Source organism: Bactrocera latifrons, unplaced genomic scaffold, assembly GCF_001853355.1.
Source record: "Bactrocera latifrons isolate USDA-ARS-PBARC rearing strain unplaced genomic scaffold, ASM185335v1 scaffold_142, whole genome shotgun sequence".
NCBI lineage: Eukaryota > Metazoa > Arthropoda > Insecta > Diptera > Tephritidae > Bactrocera > Bactrocera latifrons.
This window is the reverse complement of record NW_017534875.1, coordinates 168,444-189,884: the sequence shown is the minus strand read 5'-3', so window position 1 is coordinate 189,884 and position 21,441 is coordinate 168,444. Positions and strand designations below refer to the sequence as shown.

The 21,441-nt window shown below is 34.9% G+C and overlaps 7 protein-coding genes across 11 annotated transcripts in view; 4 read left to right on the top strand and 3 right to left on the bottom strand.

The window, feature by feature from the left end:
• Positions 1–3,764, top strand: part of LOC108965593 (protein SERAC1) — a 6,969-nt gene extending 3,205 nt beyond the window's left edge. For both annotated transcript variants that reach the window (XM_018928120.1, XM_018928119.1), the window contains exons 2-5: positions 656–824; positions 992–2,051; positions 2,115–2,385; positions 2,457–3,764. In XM_018928120.1, coding sequence (XP_018783665.1) covers positions 656–824; positions 992–2,051; positions 2,115–2,385; positions 2,457–3,300 — 2,344 coding nt within the window. In that variant the 3' untranslated portion in view covers positions 3,301–3,764. The remainder of the gene's footprint in view (positions 1–655; positions 825–991; positions 2,052–2,114; positions 2,386–2,456) is intronic.
• The window catches only part of LOC108965597 (protein TIPIN homolog), a 13,814-nt gene extending 8,718 nt beyond the window's left edge, over positions 1–5,096 (bottom strand). For both annotated transcript variants that reach the window (XM_018928125.1, XM_018928126.1), the window contains exons 1-2: positions 3,949–5,096; positions 250–370 (exon numbers count right to left, since the gene is read on the bottom strand). In XM_018928125.1, the coding sequence (XP_018783670.1) occupies positions 3,964–4,908 (945 nt within the window). In that variant the 5' untranslated portion in view covers positions 4,909–5,096 and the 3' untranslated portion in view covers positions 250–370; positions 3,949–3,963. The remainder of the gene's footprint in view (positions 1–249; positions 371–3,948) is intronic.
• A 198-nt stretch (positions 5,097–5,294) lies between these two features.
• On the top strand, positions 5,295–8,871 carry LOC108965595 (protein male-specific lethal-1). 2 transcript variants are annotated; one of them, XM_018928121.1, is made up of 3 exons: positions 5,295–6,429; positions 6,595–6,959; positions 7,018–8,871. In XM_018928121.1, exons 1-3 carry the CDS (start codon positions 5,769–5,771, stop codon positions 8,011–8,013), a joined length of 2,022 nt encoding a protein of 673 aa, XP_018783666.1. In that variant the 5' UTR covers positions 5,295–5,768; the 3' UTR covers positions 8,014–8,871. The 2 variants fall into 2 exon arrangements, with proteins under 2 accessions (XP_018783666.1, XP_018783667.1); XM_018928122.1 differs by having other exon boundaries at positions 5,295–6,549; positions 6,715–6,959.
• A 1,758-nt stretch (positions 8,872–10,629) lies between these two features.
• LOC108965583 (hydroxylysine kinase) lies at positions 10,630–18,223 on the bottom strand. 2 transcript variants are annotated; one of them, XM_018928106.1, is made up of 6 exons: positions 18,010–18,223; positions 16,673–16,990; positions 16,188–16,586; positions 11,846–11,970; positions 11,564–11,763; positions 10,630–11,481 (listed from the first exon to the last, which is right to left on the bottom strand). In XM_018928106.1, exons 3-6 carry the CDS (start codon positions 16,508–16,510, stop codon positions 10,855–10,857), a joined length of 1,275 nt encoding a protein of 424 aa, XP_018783651.1. In that variant the 5' UTR covers positions 16,511–16,586; positions 16,673–16,990; positions 18,010–18,223; the 3' UTR covers positions 10,630–10,854. The 2 variants fall into 2 exon arrangements, with proteins under 2 accessions (XP_018783651.1, XP_018783652.1); XM_018928107.1 differs by having other exon boundaries at positions 16,698–16,990.
• On the top strand, positions 12,350–15,054 carry LOC108965581 (exonuclease 1). The gene is made up of 2 exons (XM_018928104.1): positions 12,350–13,267; positions 13,339–15,054. The coding sequence occupies exons 1-2, from the start codon at positions 12,464–12,466 to the stop codon at positions 14,779–14,781; spliced, it is 2,247 nt and encodes a 748-aa protein (XP_018783649.1). The 5' UTR covers positions 12,350–12,463; the 3' UTR covers positions 14,782–15,054.
• A 378-nt stretch (positions 18,224–18,601) lies between the features above and the next one.
• Positions 18,602–20,526, top strand: LOC108965582 (glutathione S-transferase C-terminal domain-containing protein homolog). The gene is made up of 2 exons (XM_018928105.1): positions 18,602–19,396; positions 19,456–20,526. The coding sequence occupies exons 1-2, from the start codon at positions 18,602–18,604 to the stop codon at positions 20,431–20,433; spliced, it is 1,773 nt and encodes a 590-aa protein (XP_018783650.1). The 3' UTR covers positions 20,434–20,526.
• LOC108965586 (NEDD8) lies at positions 20,509–21,432 on the bottom strand. Its single transcript, XM_018928109.1, has 3 exons — positions 21,240–21,432; positions 20,971–21,101; positions 20,509–20,785 (listed from the first exon to the last, which is right to left on the bottom strand). Exons 1-3 carry the CDS (start codon positions 21,255–21,257, stop codon positions 20,686–20,688), a joined length of 249 nt encoding a protein of 82 aa, XP_018783654.1. The 5' UTR covers positions 21,258–21,432; the 3' UTR covers positions 20,509–20,685.
• Positions 21,433–21,441: the final 9 nt, after the last annotated feature.

Here is a 21,441-nt window from a genome sequence, read left to right as displayed (position 1 = left end):
ATTTTGCAAAAAATAGCATTTTTTAAAGTGAATTTGTGGAAAAATTTGTGAACCGATTTTTATAAAATATTATTTAAAACAAAGTTCGATAATTTAAGCATACATGCGTGTTTAAAATTTTTCATTTKGTTTTCTCATTTAGGTACGGTGAGCCAAAATTAACCGGCGCGATACTAAACCCAACCCAAAATAATAACAACTATAGCAATTGGGAAATTTGCCAAAATTTAAAAATACAAAACAACTTACGTATAAAAAATGATAAGCACATTTAGTAGTGTTAAGTGGCTGCATAAGTAGTTTGAATCTCAGGAGGTTAAATGTGTTGACTAATTTTATAGATTTAACAAATTCTCACGTGTGGCGCAATCTAGAAAGACACATAGGAAATAATAAAACATAATACAAATGATTATAATAAAAGCGCTAACAATTATATGATACATACATTAAATATGATTTATACAGATAGCAAGTGTTATTCATAGAAATATATGGACAAATTATTGTGTTATCAGTTACGAATTATTTATTATTAATACTAGTGAGATATAATTGTTTTATTATTTTTATTGAAGCCGTTAGATTAATAAAATATAGTTTAAAAACTCCATGTGAAAGAAAATGTCTCTATTTTATGTGTTGTTATTTTCAGTTGTGGCTTAATTTTGTTTGAAAAACAGAGGATTCGAAAATATTTATCCAAATGGGTGGATACCGCACCATCAGATACTGACAAAAAGCGTCCAGATTACATATATATTAAATACCATATTTATAAGGAGTCAATGCGAAAATTGAAACAAAAGGAAGAGGATGAAAAGGTATATACATACATATTAAAAAGTGGAAGAATGTTGTTGTTGACTATAGAATATATATTTGAAAACTATTTAAATTTTCTCATATACAAGTATTTAATACAATAATAACATGTAAATGCCATCAGAATGTTACTTGATAAATATATATATTTAATTATTAATTTTAGAAATGGATCAGCATCATTATTAATCCTATTGGCAAGTGGTGGAAAGCCGTTAAACATTCAGTAGCCTGGCGTTTGCTGAATATCGCACAAACAGGTTCACAACATGAACGTCTCAAGGCCGTCCGACAATTGGCCTGTATCGATCACTTAAAGGACTGGGACTTTCGACATTTGGCACAAATTTGCGATGCACGCACCGCCGTCTCTTTGGCACGTTCTGGCGCCGATTCACGTTGGTTCGTGCCGGTTCATATGCGCGGCTGCATTAAGAATCCCAAACTCGTGCTTGCCGACTTTCATGATATGCTAGCGCGTTTACGTCCCAATTCTTGCGTTGATAACTTTTTCAACAAATACTTTCCACAACAGTATCCACACGAAGGCATCGATGAATTCTTTACACAGGATCAAGCTAACGCCTTATCTGTACAGGATACGGACATGCTCAAAGAAATTATCGCATTCCTACATCATATAACAAAGGATGAGGCGGTTGCGAAGCAAATCATCAACGATGGTGGTCTGACACATCTTATGGAATTACGCAAAATTTTTGCCGATGATAATGAAACCCTCTCGACACTCTGTAAAGTTTTGGCGAATATGTCGCTTGTTGAAGATAGTGTGAAGCATTTCTTCGCGTCCGGTTGGATTGGCGGATTGGCAGAATGGATGAAATGTCCCGATTTACGTTTGCAAGTGATATCGGCCAAAACGATGGCTAATCTGGATCATGATGATCCCAATCATGTGGAATATCCACCCAATGTCTATCCATTGCATCCACGTTTGCGCACGCGCGCCAAGCCGAAAGCTGATATCGTTTTCATACACGGACTGTTGGGCGGTGTTTTCATTACATGGCGCCAAAAGGACCGAAATCCCACCGAATTGGGTTTATATGGCAAGAATGCATTTTACACAAGCGAAACGGATGATGTGTTCTTGGTTGGCGAACAAAGACGTGGCAATGGTAAGCTGTTCAAAAATGGAAATGGAATTAACGCCAGTAATGTTAGCAACGTTAGTGCAAATAATAGCTTAAAGGAGCAAGCAACAGGTTTGTGATTTCTATTGAAATTTGTCAATATGCAATATGTAATATGAATGTTTTTTGATACAGATCCAATACTGAAAGCAGCTAAAAAGGAGAAAAACAAAACTTTGGAAATTAGCGACGCGGCGACTATGGAACTTGTGGAAGCACTGCAGAGCAGCGCCGAGCTTGAGTCCGATTGGGAGGTAGTACATCCAGATGTACCACTGAAGGCGGGCGAAGGTTGTTGTGGTGAATTTAGTGTGCCTGGCAATGAATGGCAAAATCAAGATAACTGTGAAGATTACACCAACTGTTGGCCAATGGAGTGGCTGCCAGATGATTATCCAAATACAAGGTATCTGGACATGATAATTTTTTTTGTTATAATAGCTAATATGTTGTTTTTTTTTTTTTTTTTTGTTTCAGAATCATTGGTATAGACTACACTTCTGCGGTTACAGAGTGGTCAGCTAATTTCACAAAGTATTGCCCGTGCGAAAAAGGCCAAGGACAAATAGATGTACGCGCCACATCATTATTGGAACGCCTCTCCAAATCAGATGTTGGCAATGATCGACCAGTCGTTTGGATTGGTCATTCCATGGGTGGCATACTCACCAAATTAATGCTTATGAAAGCCGTCGATGATCCCGATCCGAAAGTTAATCAAATAGCGAACAGCACATCCTCCATCCTCTTTCTGGGCACACCTCATCGTGGCTCATCTATTGCCAAATGGAAGCAACACATGCAAGTGATACTCTCCCCTTCCATTGAGGTAAAAGAAATGGAAGAAGGAGCACCGAAATTACTTGCAATGCACAATCGTTTTATGGCATGTTTACATACATGCTTCCGTAATGTTAAGGTTGTCACTATCGCCGAAGGGGCACCAACAATGTTGACATCCTTCAAATTTCCATTGCGCATCGTAACTGAGGATTCAGCGCGCCTTGACTACGGTGACTTTTACGTGCTAAAAGATGATCATCTTAGTCTGTCGAAACCGATTTTCCGTCAGTCATTCCTCTATCAACGTGTGCTTAAAGTGATCGAAGACTCGGTAAATAGAGACGACAGCCCAACCGAAAAGGTGGAACTACCTGGCACAAAATTCAAAATAGAACCCATCAAAACATCCGCGGAAAAATCTACAGAATCGTTTGAAGCCAGCAGTTTAGTGGATAAAGTGCGCAGTATTTTCTCGGCAGTTCCACATATCTCCATAAATATACCAAATGCGCATTGTGAACAATCAAGACGTGATTAAAACTAGTAAAACGAGAGTTTTCTGCTAATATTTTTGCCATCAGGCAGACACCTCGGCTATGTAATGTCAATTTTAAGCTAAACCACCAAGTATTTTATAAAAGTCATAGCTGAAGTAATAGTAATAATAATGACGCTTTTTGCACCCTTCTCATTGTAACACTCATCTCACCATGAATTTTTATACTTAAAATCATTAGTATTTTTTATCAGAACTATTATTTTCATACGCACATGTTTTATAGACTTGACAAAACAAAATTATGTTATATATATATATATATTTATAGATTTAGAATGTAAGTTTTGTACTTGAGCTTTTGGCTAAATACAAAATTCATACATATGTTTTTTTAGATACCAGTGAGAATAATTCTCTAGGAGCTTATCGAATTCGTGATAGTAAAGATAAGTACAGAAGACATTTCGCTCAAATAAAGCAATGAAGAAGCTTGTGAAAATAAATATGTAAATGTTTTATTTAAGGGGCACATGAGAATTTTTTTGTTTCAGTAAAGTGATATAAAAGCGAAAGAACGTATTATTCGAATGATCAGGATTTGATGAAAGAAGTATTAAAATTTACAGCTTGTTTATAAAATCCAAGGTTTCCATAAAAATTGTAGTAATAATAAACATTTTTACTTACAATTACTTCGAAACGTTATGCCTCCTCCGGTATGGTCTTTGTTAGATCTACAGTTGCGTTCGTCTGCTGTGCTAAACGTTCTTTTTTCGCATTTAACCTCTCCAATGCTATACGACGATTTTCTGCTATACGTGCCATTTGCTCTGCTGTTAGTTTGGGAGCAGGAGATGCCGGTTGAGACGGCGGTAGTGGACGCGCTAGGTCGCTGTCATTTAATTTATGGCCTGGGTGGGCGCTATTGGTATATGGTGTAGACATGACTGCATTACCGCGATTAAATGATGGTGTGTGTAAAGTACTGCTACTAGCGCCTGTAAACGTCGCGTCCATGCTATCAGCACCACCACTACTGTAATGTGCAGGCGTACGCGGTGCAATTTTAGAAATGGCAATTTGTTCACCCAACAATGCATCGAACTCGTCAAATGGTTCATCTGCTGCTGCATCTGCATCAACATCCTCCTCTTCGTCATGTGCTTTGTCACCCATGTTTTTCAAGTTTTCTAACATACCCAGACGATAACGTGACATATGTACTTGAAGAGATTTCTTCTTGCCAATACGTTCAATGTTTGTTAAGACATCGTCAAATTTGTAATTTGGATACATCCGATGTGCCCAATGTGTCATACGGCGCATCACTTCATCTAGGTCACGTTTTTCATGTCCTTTTCCTTTGAAACTAATATCTTTGAAATATTCTTCTAACGTATGTATGCCCCGCGGTCCCGTCAAAGTGTCCAGAGATAATTTTGGTCTTGGATTTCGCACTGTTCGCTTTTTTGGCTCAACTTTAATACCCGGTTGCGCGTCACCCGAGTTACCACCGGCTTCACCTTCTTCGCCAAAAAGATCTTCTCCACCCATGCCATTCTGCTCATTTTCTTCATCGCTTGGTAATTCATGTAAATTTCCATTAAGTAAATCTTCGACTATATTATCTTCATATGCTGAGGACATATTTATGTTTATTTGTTGATAACAATTAAATTTAATACAAAAGTATTCGCACAAGCTTTAAATATATAAACTTTAGAAATTGCGCCAAAAACAACAATCAACAGTGGTATCTTTTAATGATTGATAAAACTCACCACTTCATACTCTGTTAATAGTGTGATTCGTATTTTTAAAAATCGAAAACAATTGAATTTCTTTTTTTAGTATTGACTATTCTATAATAAGCAAAAAATTCGATATATGGAGGGTCAAAATAAAACATATTTCCCTGATTAAATTAAATAAACAGTTTTGAAACTAATAAGTTTTCTTCTTATTGGCAAGCCAAGTGGTTAGCAAGGCAGTACTGCCAACCTAAGTAGCATGCATGCGCAGCCGGTGGTGGACAAAAGCGTGATGCCAAAAATAAAAATAAACGTCGCTCTACTGTGTAAAATTTTCTTGTCCGATTTCAAATTAAAAATAAACGCAGAGAACCAAGTCAAATTCACATAGTAAATAGTTGTAAAGGTACCTGGATCAAATTTGCATCGGAAGTTAATAAAATTCTTTGTCGGGCAATTGTATTTCAACGTTAAATTGTCAAATCAATTTAAGCAGCAAAGCTATAAAATAGGAAATTTTGCACTGTGTTGAAAAGGTGGGCGAAATTACGCATTTCGTTTTGGCTTAATGGTGGATTCGAGAAAAAGAAACAAGTACAAAAAGAAATTGGCAAAATTGTGAAAACAAATATTCGTTCAACGCGTGGTGTTATGAAGAAACAGGCGAAGATAGTAAGCGATAATTCAATTGTAAAACATCAAAAATTTAAGCGGGTATCGAAAGAATAAATAAAATTTAGTAGAGTGGCAGTCAAAATGGAAAATAAGTGTAACAAAACTCCAAATGCCAACAATAAATATATGGATCATGTTTACTGTCACCCAACGGAAAGCAAGAACTACATTAGAGCTAATAACAATGCGGGGGGTGGTGGCGGCGCTGCATCAGTAGCAAATGCAGATTACTTGGCGCTTATAAAAGAAAACAAACAACTACGTGCTATGTTGATACTCCATTTGGACTTAATACAAGCTCAAAGTGATCAACTTCAAGTTAAGGACAAACAACTTGCAGCCCAAAATGAGGAAATTGATGGATTACGTTCAAAGAATCAGCAGCTTGAAACGCAAGTCCAGGAGTTACAGAAACAACTACAACGTCATATAAAACGAACGGCGAATTCGCCACCACCATTGGCAAAAATACAACGCAAAGCAGAACCCATGCTGGCAAGTCGTATGTCTCCTGTAACAACGGCAACAGTGGCAGCTCCTGGTGGACAAAATATTATAGGCGAGTGCAATGGTAAACTTATAAGTAAAATTATATTGCATCGTGTTAGTCTGCCTGATCATAGCCCGAATTCCACCACAACCGGTACTTCGGACACTACATCCGAGGCGGATGACAGTGCAGCTAGCAAGACACAAGCGGAACAAGATGAAAATGACGAATATGCAGAAGAAGAAGATGATGGTGACATGGAGGAAGCCGGCGAAACTACCGGTAATACCACCGAGGATAGTAACGATGTGGTTTCGGTACATTCTAAGCCGCTTGAACAGCAAGTAATGTCGCCTATACATGTCACGCGTGGTGCTAAACCTGTCTCTTATACACATCTAGAAGAAGAAGATGATGGTGACATGGAGGAAGCCGGCGAAACTACCGGTAATACCACCGAGGATAGTAACGATGTGGTTTCGGTACATTCTAAGCCGCTTGAACAGCAAGTAATGTCGCCTATACATGTCACGCGTGGTGCTAAACCTATCCGACAATTAACCACACCTGTAACAACAGTTCCGGCTACAACAAATGCTTCGATGCCTGCAGTACCATCTTTGGTCCCCACCATTACAACGACAACAACCACAACCCAAGTATGTGTTACGCCACCAACACCAAGTCGAGGCAAACAAATGCCGCTAATGTTGTGGCATGCACCAGATCTACAATCTGATGAATCTGCAAGCTGTGAATCCCTTGGTGAACACTCTGATCAGGTATATGCCCTCAAACTTAAATTTTATGATTTTATTTATTGCAACTTATTTATTTCAGCGATCTATGGTTGCATCGCCAGCTTCACCGAAAATTGAAAATCAGTCAAAGAAAGCAAAGAACATCACAACTCTTTCGCTACGCAGCAGTACACACTTACAAACTCAACTACGGCAAAACAAATCTCGTCGTTGTGCTTACATATCCACGGACCAGATGTATTGCACACGTGCATGGGAGGACGAAGAGATTGTGGCCGATGGCTATGAATTTATGAAGGAAGAAGTTGAAGCGCTACACGCTGATGCACCAATGTTAGAGATACCCAAATGGACAGAACACGAACTTACGGTATCCTATTGCATTGAGGGAACCGAAAATTTATCCGACGAAGCATTCCTTAAACGTCATGAAAAGTTAGAATTAGCGGAGAAGCGCCGAAAAAAATGGGATGTGCAGCAAATACGTGAACAGCGACGCATAGAAAAATTGAAGCGACGTCACTGCAAGGACGAAATCCAAATACCACCCGATCAACAACCGTTATTGAGTTTTTATCCACAACCGGACGCAATACAAACCATTTGCTTTACTAATGAACTACCTGTGCAGGCCTTTGGCGAGCTCGTACCAAAATTGAGTGCACTAAATGATTTCGACTTGCCATGGTTAGATGCATTGAATAGCACACGCACACCAGGATCATCAGCGACGGGGTCGATAGTCACATTGGCACATAGTCAAGCCGGCTCAAATATTTCGTCAGCGCAGGGGCAACAACAGTTATTAAACTCAACTTTTGTTTTTGTAAAAAAGCGCAAACGTCAACAAAGCGGTACAACTGGCGGCACAGGAAGCGCACAAACGACACGGCAGCGCGGTGCATTACGCAGGTCAGCGGCTGTAACAGCGACGCCAGCTGCGGCGGCAGAACAAACTGTGATAGCACAACCAGCCATGACGGAAACTGCGATATCAACGGCTTCGTCAGCATTACCTAATCGTAATTTGTCGACTGTAACAAATGAGAAAGTCAGCGAGGGACCGTCAAAGTAGTTAAACTTCTTCGCCGCTTTCAACAGCGTCTATATTTATATGTTTGAAAAATTTCGAAGCTACTTGCGGAACTCATGTTGGTCTGAGAAAAGTTAGAATTAATTTCTACTTGAATTGTGTTGCAACACCATGCATTAGCAATTTAATTTGTTTTTTTTCCTGTAATACTTCTTCTTTTACTACAATATCAACACATATGTATATACAAATTGTATATAAGAATTTATAATTTAATATGTTCATTGTTCATATTTTTGAACTTAATATAAAAAACAAAACCACCAATATAGGCATAAAAGTGCAGATCCACCTACTAGTTTTGGCATTTTTTTAAGCTAAAAATGAAACCCCTGCAACTAAGAACTCTACCAATTTAATGGACGTTGCGTTTAGAAGCTTACTTACGTTTGTAAATATTTTCGATTTATATATAAAAAATTATATAGCAGATTTATTTAGCACGTCTTGACAACGTAATATTTTTTTGTGTATGTCTAAATAGCTAACACAAAATTTTGAAACGATATAAAGTAATTTAGTGATAGCTTCAAAAGTAAAAAGTAGAAAATTCAAATATACGATATACATATGAAACGTACTTGAAGAAATGTAGCGCGAGATTTTTAAGCTTAAAACACAAATAACTGTGGTCCAAAAGTAGCTTAAATTTTTTTTTTTTTTTAGTATAATATTGGATAAGGCAAGAGAAAACCAAATTAGTGCCGAATAACTTGTATTTATGTGTGCGTACAATGTGTAGAGCGTGACAGTGGTCTAGAACGCCACTAAATTTTTAATTTATTTAACTTGAATTGTGTTATAAAAAACAATATTTTTTCTTTGGGTTTTGTGAAAAATAATGAAGAAATTTATTAAATGGGCATTATTCAATTGGATTTATTTTTCTGATAATATAATTTACACACTTTATATAAATACATACTATGTAGTGCTCGTACTGAATTGATAATAAATCTTCGACAGTTAAAGAAGAATAGTTGAGAAAATTTTTAGGAGCACATTTAATCTATTATTTTACAAGTTTATTTTGTGGACAAATTGCAAAAAAATTGCATTCTAATGCAACAAAAAACGTCTTAACACATACAAATGAAGATAATTTCTATTATATGTATATTTATAGTATTTAAAGTTATTTTACGTTTTCACTATAAATTAATTTGGCAATAAAGCGTGTGCAGTGAAAAGCCTGTTAGGGAATAAGCATGATATAAAATAATTAGTTGCTTTAAAACTTTACGAGACCAAAAAATTACAAAAAGTGCATTTTCGTAGACGAAATTTAGAGAGATACCAGTCAAATTAGTGTAAATATTATATAAATTATGTAAGTGGTGTGAACAACAGACTAAAGTTATAATAAAAATTTCATATTCAGTTAATGAACTCAATTTGCTCGAGCGTGTGGGCTTTTATTTTTTCAAATTCTGTTGTTGAACACCAAAAATATCATCTTTATTTATACTTGTTTGTTAACTATTACGAATTTGAAGTGTACACATAATATTTATTTTTTCTCTTGTGTTTAATAGATGTAAAGAATGTACGAGTAAAATTAAAAGTAATTGAATTATGTGTTTACACATGGAAAGCATGTTGTGGTACTTTTATTAAAAAGAAAAAAACTAGAATGCATAGAAGTCGCAATATGCTATAGTGAGTCGATCCGGACAATTTCCGCCTGTTTACATTTAGCCAAAAGTCCATAACCTTTGTGTACATTTAGCCAAATCAGCAACCTTGTTTACATAAGGAGGCAGTGACCCTTTTATTTACATTTTATTTGGTCAATGACCCTTTTTTTTAATTTGGCAAGGTCAATGACCCTTTGTTTACATTTTTTGAGGTCAGTGACCCCTTTGCTTACGTGTAGCCGAGTCCAGAACCTTTGTTTGCATTTTATAAGGTCAACGAACATTTGTTTACACTTTGCAAGATCAACAACCCCTTTATTTTACACCTCATGAGGTTAGTGACCCTTTTGTTTACATTTTGCCAACTCCACAACCTTTCTTTATATTTAGCCAAACCCACAACCTGGGATTTAATTTGGATTAAAATTTCAAATAAAATAGTTCTCAAACAAGCACTAGATTCCCATCGTTCAGTTTGTATGGCACTATAATAGTCGGATATCGGGGTCTTTCTTGAGAATAAAACGACGTGTGTAAAATTTCACTTCAATATCTCTAAAAATGATGGCTTATCCATAATATAAAGACAGACGGATATGAATAAATCGTGTCAGTTCATCAGAGTGATTGTTTTTATATAAATGTGGTTAATAGCTAGGACCAATATATTTTATAGGACTTTCGACGTTTTCTTCTGGGTTTTACAAACATCGTAACAAACTGAATATATCCTGTTTAAGTTAAGAAAAAAGAAAAAGTATAAAAAAAAGTTTTCATTAAATAATTTGATTTCAACCGTTCAGTTTGTACGGCAGCTATATGATACAGTGGTCCGACATATGAGGTCCCGACATTTGATTAGCTATTTTGATAGAAAAATACATATGCAGATATATATTTCAGATTGATAACTCCAATACTTAGGGGCAGAAAAGACAAAATATCAAAAATATAATATTTCTCCTATATGCTTTCTTTTATATACGTACATATATGAACGGTTTTATTTTTATAATAATTTTTTGCATAAATGCATGTATAATACTCGTATTACAGATTGACGTTACAAATTGACAAGTTACAACTTTAAAATTGACTCTGATTATATATATGATGTGCAGCTAGTATATACGCCATGTGCTATAGTCGGCGAATGATTGCACGAATCCGATTTGCTTTCAACGAATTATTTAACACTTTGCGTAAGATATTTATCAGCTGTTGTCTGCCATACTTCATCTATATCCGCGAAACGGTTACGCCACAATTCTTCAATAATTTTCCAACCTTCCTCTTGTGTTACCAAAACATATTCATTAGACGGATCCAAACTGTGCGTATATGCGCCCATAACGAGACTTTGCGCTAAACGAGCAGCTACGCAGTATTTCAATAGTAAACGTTCATCATTACTTATTGGACGTATATCGGTGTAACCGGCAAGGAAGTAACCACCGCTTTTTAGTGATTTTGCTTGCAATATCATATAAGTGAGGGCAATGCCGATTTCGAATATAATTGGCGATTTATTTGTATCACCAAAATCTATAATGCCTTTAACTTTGTATTCGCCGCTTGCGGAAGATTTCGATTGTTCAACAATGATATTTTGTTCATTATAATCGCCGTGTATGATTTGCTTCTCCAGTTCATCTATTTTATTGAGTACGTTACTTTCGAATGAGTCGATAATTTCCTCAACAATTGCTTTGCGATCGTGGTCCTGTAAAACATAGAGGAAATCTCTTAATTGTGGTATAGATTCCAACATCCATAGAGTTTTATGTGTATCATAGGCGTCGTGGTGGAAGTTCTGTGTGAAGTAAACAAAAGTAATTTAGACATAGATATGTATGTATATTTTTACGAAATTAAAATATATATACGTTACGCACTTTCAGCGCTCTGTCTATCTTAGCTATGTATTCTCCGCTCTTATATAGCAGATAATTGGATTTTTCTACTTCATGAAACATCTGGCCAGGTACAAACTCCAGCAGACGTACAACATAATCTGCGCCATTAATGTGCTCGACCGAAAAATATTTGCCATTCACATTAGTTATAGGTGTGGGACAAACGATACCTTCTTTGGCTAAGAGTAAATGAAGTAAAAATATTGTTATATTTTTAAATAATTTTATAAATTAACGAAAGTAGGTACATGGAAATCTTACACAAATAAATCATTAGTTGATTCTGCGCATCAATAAAGTCTGTCTTTTTCGAGTCTAACGCATTCAGAATTTTCAAAACATAACCATGCGGCCATGGCGTAGCGATAATTGGATTTTTTATATTCCTGAAAAAATTAAAAAATAAAGTGATACAAAACCTTTTGAAAATTGGAACTTTATACATACTACAGCTCTAAGTATTAACACTAAAGACTCAGAATACTCAATATCAGTTTTTAAGACATATCAACAACAAATTGTCTACCATTAATTACGATATATCTCATCTACATATATCTATGTAATTATTTTTAATTTTATTTTTTAAAATAGTCCGTTATTTTTAAACTTTTTAGAAAAGTTCATTGCAAATTTTGATAAAGAGCTTTTTCGCTTATTTATCGAATGATTAGTAAATCTGAACTGGCAATGCTGCTAAAAGCTTTGTAGTCAGCTGATTCGCAATGACAGTTGTTTCTTGGCGCCAAATGTAAACTGTTTTTCACATATACTTGACTACTTGATTTGTTTGTCTATAACAACAGTAGTTATCTTAAATTAGTATGAAATAATAATAATTAAAATATTCAAGTTGTGAATAGGACTTTTTGCGCTAAAATGGGCATTACGGGCCTTATCAAATTTCTGGGGAAAGCTTCATCAGATTTACATTTAAAGGATATACGGGGCAGCACCGTGGTGGTGGATACGTATTGTTGGTTGCACAAAGGCGCTTTCGGTTGTGCTGAAAAGTTGGCGAGAGGTGAAGATACCGACCAATATATGCAATATTGTATGAAGTATGTGGAGCTGCTGTTAAGTTATGATATCAAACCGATTTTGGTATTCGATGGCAGACACTTGCCTGCGAAAGAACTAACTGAACGACGGCGACGGGAAAGCCGAAAGCAATCACGCGAAATGGCTTCAGCATTGCTCCGTGCTGGAGACAAGGAAGGTGCACGTTCACATATGCGTCGATGTGTTGATGTAACACATGAAATGGCCTTGCGTGTAATACGTGAATGTCGGCTGCGAAATGTCGATTGCATAGTGGCACCGTATGAAGCGGATGCACAAATGGCCTGGTTAAATAAAATCGGTGTGGCGCAATATGTTATAACCGAAGATTCCGATTTGACATTATTTGGTGCAAATAAAATAATATTCAAGCTGGACTTGAATGGCACTGGATCACTCGTGGAAGCAGACAAATTTTATTTGGCAATGGGGTGTAAAAGGGAGAACTACAATTTTGAGAAATTTAGGCGCATGTGCATACTGTCAGGTTGTGATTATTTAGATTCGCTTCCGGGTATTGGATTAATGAAGGCGTGTAAATTTATACTTATGACGGAACAAGATGATATGTGGAAAGCACTGCGAAAAATACCGGCTTACTTGAAAATGAAAAATTTACAGGTACGTAATATTAAAAATGAAATTGGCTGCAAAATTTTTAGCCAAAATTAAAAATTATTTTCCATTTATAGGTGGATGACGAATACATTGAACAGTTCCATAAAGCGGAAGCAACATTTAAGCATATGTTTATCTATAACCCGTTTGAACGGCGTATGGAACGCTTAAATGAACTCACCGAAAACAGCTTAGAAGGACGCTACTGCTCCAACGCAGGTGTAATAATTGACGACCAAGAACGCGCTTTACAGCTTGCGTTAGGAAACTTAAACCCATTTACATTTAAACAGTTAGACAACTGGCATCCGGATAGGAATTATGGATTTGCGCAGGTAACGAACAATAAAATCAAACGCGCCAAACATAAAAGCATTTGGCAAGAAAAATATCAAGCATTTTCCAACGGTCATATTTCGAAGGATGTGGTGAAGGACGACAAATGTGCATTGGATTTTAGAACAGTAGATTTTTCAACTAAATTTATTAACGAAGAAATTACCGAAAATGCACGGGCGGAGCGCGCCAAACCTGAAGAAGCCGAAATTTTTTCTATGTATCAATATAAGGCTACCGAGCTAGAAGAGCCAAGTGCCAAGCGGCGACGATATAGTAGCGAAAGCAATAATGATTATGCTGATGAACAGAAAAAATCAGAAGCAACACAAAATGTGGTTTTAACACACAATAATCATAATCCTTTTGCCAAATTACAATGTATGGAAGTAGCGAAAAGTGCCAAAACCGTTTGTGAAAATTCATCTTTGTTGAAAATACTCAGCCCTAAGAAAGCGAGTTGTGAAGCTAATTTAAGGAAGAATTTTCCCTTAAAGAGTCCTAAAAGTCCGTTAGATAGATTGCAGGAAACGGCTATAGTTAAAAGTCGATTTTTTTCGAACAATGTCAACGAAGTCAGCAGAATCAAAAAAAATGTAAGCAGAGATTTAACTGCTGAAATAAATTCAATAGAAAAGCAATCGTACCAAAAGGAGGAAAAACTAGCATTGCTCTATGACTCACCATCGCCGAAGAAAAATTTACTTGGAGAATTTAGCGCTGCCATGAAAAATGAAAAAAATTTTAGTATTATCAAAAAAGAACACAAAAGCTGCGTAAACGATGATGAAGTGTTAGAAGAAGACGTCACTAGTACCTGCGCTTTGAAATTAAATACTAGCTTTATTGCAGGTGATATTATAGATAATGAGTGTAAAAATAGTATAGATAATGCTATAACGATATCCGATGAAGAAGATAATGATAACAGCAAATACGAAAATTCTAGTCAAACAATAACACCAACAGCACAAAAGTCCAACAATTCGACAATGTTTTTCAAATCGCAAGAGAAACAACGCTTGGGTTTAACGCGTACGAAATCCAAATCGACATTGAAAGCACAAAAGACAAATGGAAAATCTAAATCGAATTCCACGATTACCACAACAACCGCTATGTTGCAGAGTCAAACGCGTTTAACTATGTTTGGCTTCCAAAAACGACCCACTTTGAAGTAGTGTTGTAAGCATTAATGTTTTGTATATGTATAGTTTTGATATGTACGTTTATATGCGTTAATGTTACATAGTATTTTCTACTATTTATTTTGTGTATTATCTGTTATATAATAAGTATTAGAGTGAAGTTAGCCTAATTTAATTTACGTTTCATTATAGTCTAGAAAATTATGTGTGTGGTTGATTATCAATCATATCTTTGTTAAATCGTTAGGTAAATAAAGGCTAAGAAATCAACATTGATATAAATTTAATTTTTATACAATATCAAAATTTGTGTGTGCTTACTTTGGAGACAAAATAGATATATTTGAAATATCAGAAACTTCAGAAGTATAAACGTGTTATTTGTAAATCCAGAAATAGTTGATATTCCTTTTTTAGATTAGATTAGATTTCAAAAAGAAAGACAAGCTCAAAAATAATAACTATATAACTACAAATAGCTAAACGATTTTTTCATTCGTAATATACTTTATATTGCTATTTGCCAATTCCATAGCACTTGTAAGTAAACTTTCGGACTTGCTGTTACATTCTTACATACATATATTATTATCTCGGTCGGCGGCTAAATTTATGAGTGGCGATTTGGAATATAAATAGTATATATGTATATGCATGGGGCAAATTATGTAAATATATATGCATACATACTACGTGTAAATAGAAATGATAAGTAATCGGTCACGTTCGATTGTCTGCTATAATTGCAATGAAAAAAGTTATACACCATCAACAAATTAACCGTCAATGAAGATACATACATACGTATAAATATATGTGCATTGGTGCATACGAGTGTATGGATTTGTATATCTTAAAATATTTGTGTCATGTAAACTTGCGTAAAGGGGTACAATACGTAAGTCTATATACTTACATACATATGTATATGCATATGAAAGTGCAGTCATATGTGGTCACAAGTAAACTGTTCTACAAGTATAATTTTCTTGCAAATAATATTTGTAAATATTAATAATTAGAAGCTGTTTGATGAAAGGTGCATGAAAGGTATTTTCGCTGCGGCGTTACAGCTATAAAAAATGTTTTACGGCTTACCGGGTGATGGTCACGTGCCTGCCACTGAAGGGAGTTTGTAAGTTATACAATATATGTATGTACATATACACCATAACATCATTTATAATAAATTTACCCACGAATATAGGCTTTAGGTAACACAAATATATACTTTAATGCTTTATGCTATCTTTTTAAAGCTAAACGAAATTAAAGAACTCTAATGTGAAAAATATTCGTAATATTTTTGGAGATGGTGCTTTCGTAAGTACCTATAAATATGTATGTATATATGTATATTGTAGCTGCAATTTAGGCTGATGTAACTTTTTTAAGCATTTTTTCAATAAAAAATATTATATTGTAATTTTAGTGCTTACCAGTCCGGTTGTATAAGATAATTGCGATCATCATATGATATCAACTCTTTGATCTCATTAATTGTTATGCCATAGAGACGTCGTACTAACGATTCCACATTTTCAGCTGTCACTTTTGGCTTAATATTTGAGCCTGGCTGTAATAATTCACTTGTATTCGCATTATTAGAGTCATTGTTGTCATTATCATTATTATCGGCTGCGTTCGACGCGTCGCTGTTATTATTCGCCACAACGCATTTATTAGCTAAATCATATTCATGATTTAATGTATAGGATTTCTTCCTTAAGCTAGTCAATTCCACATTATTCCACTGTTCCATGATGTATGTAAAATAGCAGTGTTTCTCTTTAGACTCGTGACTTAGAATTTTAATTCGGTAATTTTGCGTCAGCCCTCTGAATTGAAAATGAAAAATTAGCGCAATATTTGAAAAATAAATGTATATAATAAGCTTGCTGCCTCTAGGCACTTTACTGCTCACCGGTACAAATGCGAATGCTACTCACACATGTATGTCTCAAATGATATTCCGTGTTTCCCTCGCTCTTCATACAGCTAAACGCAGAGGTTGTTGTTTGCTTGTTGTTTAATAAACTTCGTTGTTGTTGTTATTTTAAGTAATTTTTTATTTAGTTTTTTATTTTGTGTACTTCATTTGTTGAACTCTTATTGTTAAAGTTGTTTATCTTTGCTTCATTTTAACTCTCTCCACGACGCTTCTGTCTCACTGAAGCTGCTTTGATCCATATAGCCTCATATGGGTTGAACGATGTTTGCATTGCTTGCATGAACAATTTGACTGTAGATCAGAATGCAAAATATCAACGTTAAATTGTTACTGCTCATATGAGATACTCATCATCTCTCTTGAGTGTGTGTGCTAAGTAAATGTATAATTGTATGTACATATATCTATAGATTTTAAATATATTTGTGTATAAAAGCCGAAACCTCTTTCTAAGTAATGAAAGTTGATTTTGTTTGTGTGGACATTGCGTTTAAAAAGATAATTGATTAGTTTTGAATGCAAGTAAGTAAAATGTCAACAAAATATCATTGTGTAAATATTTTCAAACAAACGTTAAATAATAAGTCATAAGTGTCGAGTCGTAGGAGTAGGTGAAATTGTCTCATGTTTGTATGCTCATGTACATATATATGCATATATCAGTAAGTATGACAAACATTATTCTCCTCAAATTGTTTGTGTGTAGTAGTTGGTTAAGAAGTTAAATCATCTCAACTTTTATATATAAACGTAGCTATTTACGGATATGCAAGATTCTCCCCAAGTATTATGAGCACTAATAGAATTAAATCGTTAAGCTTTAAGTGAAATTAGATTATATGGTTGTTATTGTTATTGTAGCGGTAATCTAAACTCTATTTGGAGGAAAGTAAATTAGATTATCATAAGTGTCGGTTGTTAGTGCCAGTTTTGACATGATTTAACTACATAATATAAGAACGATATTTGAATTTTGCTCAGAAGATATATTCCATAACAGAGAAGAATAAAGGATAGCAAATAATTAAGGTAAAAAGAAGTTGTAAAAAAAATTTACAATTGTAGGAATTGTTTTGTTAATTTAAGTTTAAAAAGAGAAATATTTGCAGTTCTTACAAAATCCACACCCCTGATATTAAATGAACCAAAGCACATATACTCTCCCGTTAGAAAACTACTAGTCTACATACCTTAATTAAGATCATGATAAATGTTAATATTTAAATAATAATAAATATTTAAATATAATAAGTGATAAAACTCGTTCCATTGCAATAACTGCTTTTATTTGCATTTTCGTCCATACTTACTCTAATTTGTTTGCATTTCCAATAAAAATGCACATTTGTAGATATCCAGTTTGTGGCCGTCTTTGCGTAACGTGCAGATATGTGACAGCATAGTTTTACCCATAAAGCTATTTACCGCAAATACTTTTAAATATATAAAGCAATTTAAGAAAAATATATTTTTATTTCATTTTTATTTACTGCATTTGTAATCTGTTGTTATGGGGGTAACAGCTGATATAACAAAAACAATAAAAGCTTTCCGCTTTGACATTCTAGCCGATTTTACAAAGCACACAACCCTGTTCAAAATATTTTTTTAAATTGTTTCCCTTTGCATGTGAAAATAATGAAAACTAATTAAAATATGTGCAATGATCAGAAAATATAAAAACAAACAAAAATTTTTTAGAAACTCTGAAATATAAATATACATCTTAAAACTAAGTATGCCTGTCATAATGCAACCCTTCTATTGTATGCATTCCGTTGTTCTTCTGCACATATGACTTTTTGTATGTAAACATAACCAAAAAAAATAGACTAAATTCATTTTAAGCGCCTTTTAAATTGGCAGAAGTCTTCCGAAATATAATTTTAATAATCAGCCACAATGGATCAATTATATATTGAAATTGAAATAAATACACGTAATGATAATACAGAAATATATAGCAGTATAGAGTCTTTTATGGCTTTATATGTGTACCGGTACTTGCAATCGCCTTCAAACATTAAATTGAATTTCGTGCGGACAACCATTCAGGGGGGCAAACTTCGTTTACGTTCAGAATACCTTAGACGTGAGTTAACTGAAGAGAAAATTCATTGCAAAAATGCAACAAGTGTAGAGGCCATAAGAGACCTGAGACTGCCTATCTATGCAAAAGACGAAAATACCTTTATCGCCGGTATGTGCGCTGTTTGCAGGGAACTTGTAGCGCGGCAGGAATGCCTAGAACGACGCAAGTTATTGGGTTTTAAAAGTGCTTGTTTGCTGGTACCAGCAGAATCTTCTATTTGGACACGATTTTGTGAAGTTGATATCGTGGATGCCATGAATCGGTTATTGAGTACCTTGCAGTCGGGTGGTAGCTTGGACGAAATTCCGAAAGAAGTACCACGATTTGAACGACACATGAACGAACCAGTACGAATGCATAATATTTACAAAACCGCCCGTGAGCAGGCAAAACAACAGAATTCTGGTGCTGGAACAAAAAAGAAAAACAAAGTAATACTCGATTGTAGAGTACCTAAAGAGAAGTTACCAATTGAACATCGGTTTGCTGAAGGCATTAGTTTTACCATTGCAGATATAATTTTATATACGTTCATGCGTTTAATATTTAAATATTGCAAAGATATGCTACTGCTTTTTCCATTAACCTCTACATGGCTTAGTGAGGTAATCTTAAAAATACTTATTTGTTGATTGATAATTAATTTTTCATATTTTTTATACAGATTGACATTTTTGATCCCAGTTGTTATCGCATATTGAACGAATTGTATCTGCATGAACAACGTTATGAATCATCAACTCTACTTACTATACCAGATTGTGAACCTGCCAGCCTTTATAAGAGCGATCCGAAGCGCTATAAACCTCGAAACCGAATCTATACTGAGCAAAGTGAAGTAGATGCTGCATTGACTAAATTAGAAAAGTTGCAGCTGCAGTTTAGTAGTGAATCCACAAATACATATGAGAAAAATCATATCGATTGGGAAGTAATAGAACCTGATCAAGAAAAAAATTCGGCATTACCACGCGAACGTATTATACGTAAACGTCAGCAATTACAGAATGTAGCTAATGCAGTGGTCTCATTAGCAATACCAGGCAATAGAATCATTGATTTTTGCAGCGGCACAGGTCATTTAGGCATATTGTTAGCTTTACAATTACCAGACTGCATAATTATATTGATGGAAAACAAGGCAATATCTTTGGAGCGAGCAAAATTGCGGGCCAAAAAATTAGGTCTGATAAATTGTCGCTTTTATCAGTGCAATATTGATTATTTCGAGGGACATTTTGATGTTGGTACATCATTGCATGCTTGTGGCACCGCGACGGATATAGTACTTCAGCAGTGTCGTCGATCGCGTGCAGGATTTGTTTGCTGTCCTTGTTGTTATGGATCACTGCAACCAATGCCACACATCACATATCCGTTAAGCGAATGCTTCCGGTCAACATTGACCGAAAGAGATTATTTGTATATAGCGCATACGGCCGACCAAGCCCATGAGTTGGGTACCTTAAATTGTCGTCCAGAAACTACACGTCAAGGGCAGTTGTGTATGGATATAATTGATACAGATCGTAAACGGCAAGCTGAAGAAGTCGGATATGATGTAATTCTGACTCGCTTAAAGCCAGAACAATGTACGCCTAAAAATCGTTTGTTGGTCGGACGTATTACGAAAGATAGCTGACATATAATATGTTTGTATTAAGTTACTGATGACTACGACATTTTTTTGTTAAGACTCTTTTACCAAGTAAATGTATCAGTTTTTATTAGAAAATTGTTTTCCTTTTATTTCTCCAAGAAAGCTCAAACATCATATCATTGAGATTATATCTATGAAAATCGAATTTTTGTGGGACACGCACTCAAATATTCATGTTTTAGCTTCACAACATTTATGCATTTCCATTATTTAAATTTTGTTATTTTATTTTTTCTATGCCTTAATTAAGTATAGTCCACCGCGCAACGCTAGAACCAAATGGAGCACTGAGCCACCTTGCACTTTGTAATCGGCGGCGGTTTTGTCGTCATTCCTAAAATACAAAAGTAAAATATTTTTACAGTATATAATATGCACAAATCCTAAAACTATTATTCCTATTACAAATTTTAGAACACAATACAAGTTCAAGTTTATAGCGTTAAATTTTGCATAAGTCTTCAATCATACATACAGACTTTTACTATATGTTAGTAAATTAACATATATTCAACTTACATTTGCTTGCCAGAGAAAATAAGTCGCTGTTGCTGTGGTGGTATTCCTTCTTTCTCCTCTACTCGCTCCTTGATTCTATCCACTTTGTCTGTAGGCTCAATGTCGATTTCTATTTCCTTGCCGGTTAGTGTCTAATGTCAATTATATTTATGGACAATAATTATTAGTCAAGCAATTATGATTTTTGATTCAAATATTTGTATTTGGCGAACCTAAAGTGATGATTCGCAAATTCTGTCGCATTCATAAAATGAAACACTTTTACTCACCTTTACTTTAATCAACATGTTGCGTACTAAAATAAGATAATTGCTTGAGCTTTTCTCGAAATGATAATCAGAATGTTTTGATTTTCTAACTTTATTTCTCTATTGGCGTACACCTTTCTATTTTTGCACAAAATTTACCGCTACCGCTTTTCCAAAAATAATGTGTAAAGGCAATTGGAATGACATTTGGTAGCTATAGTTG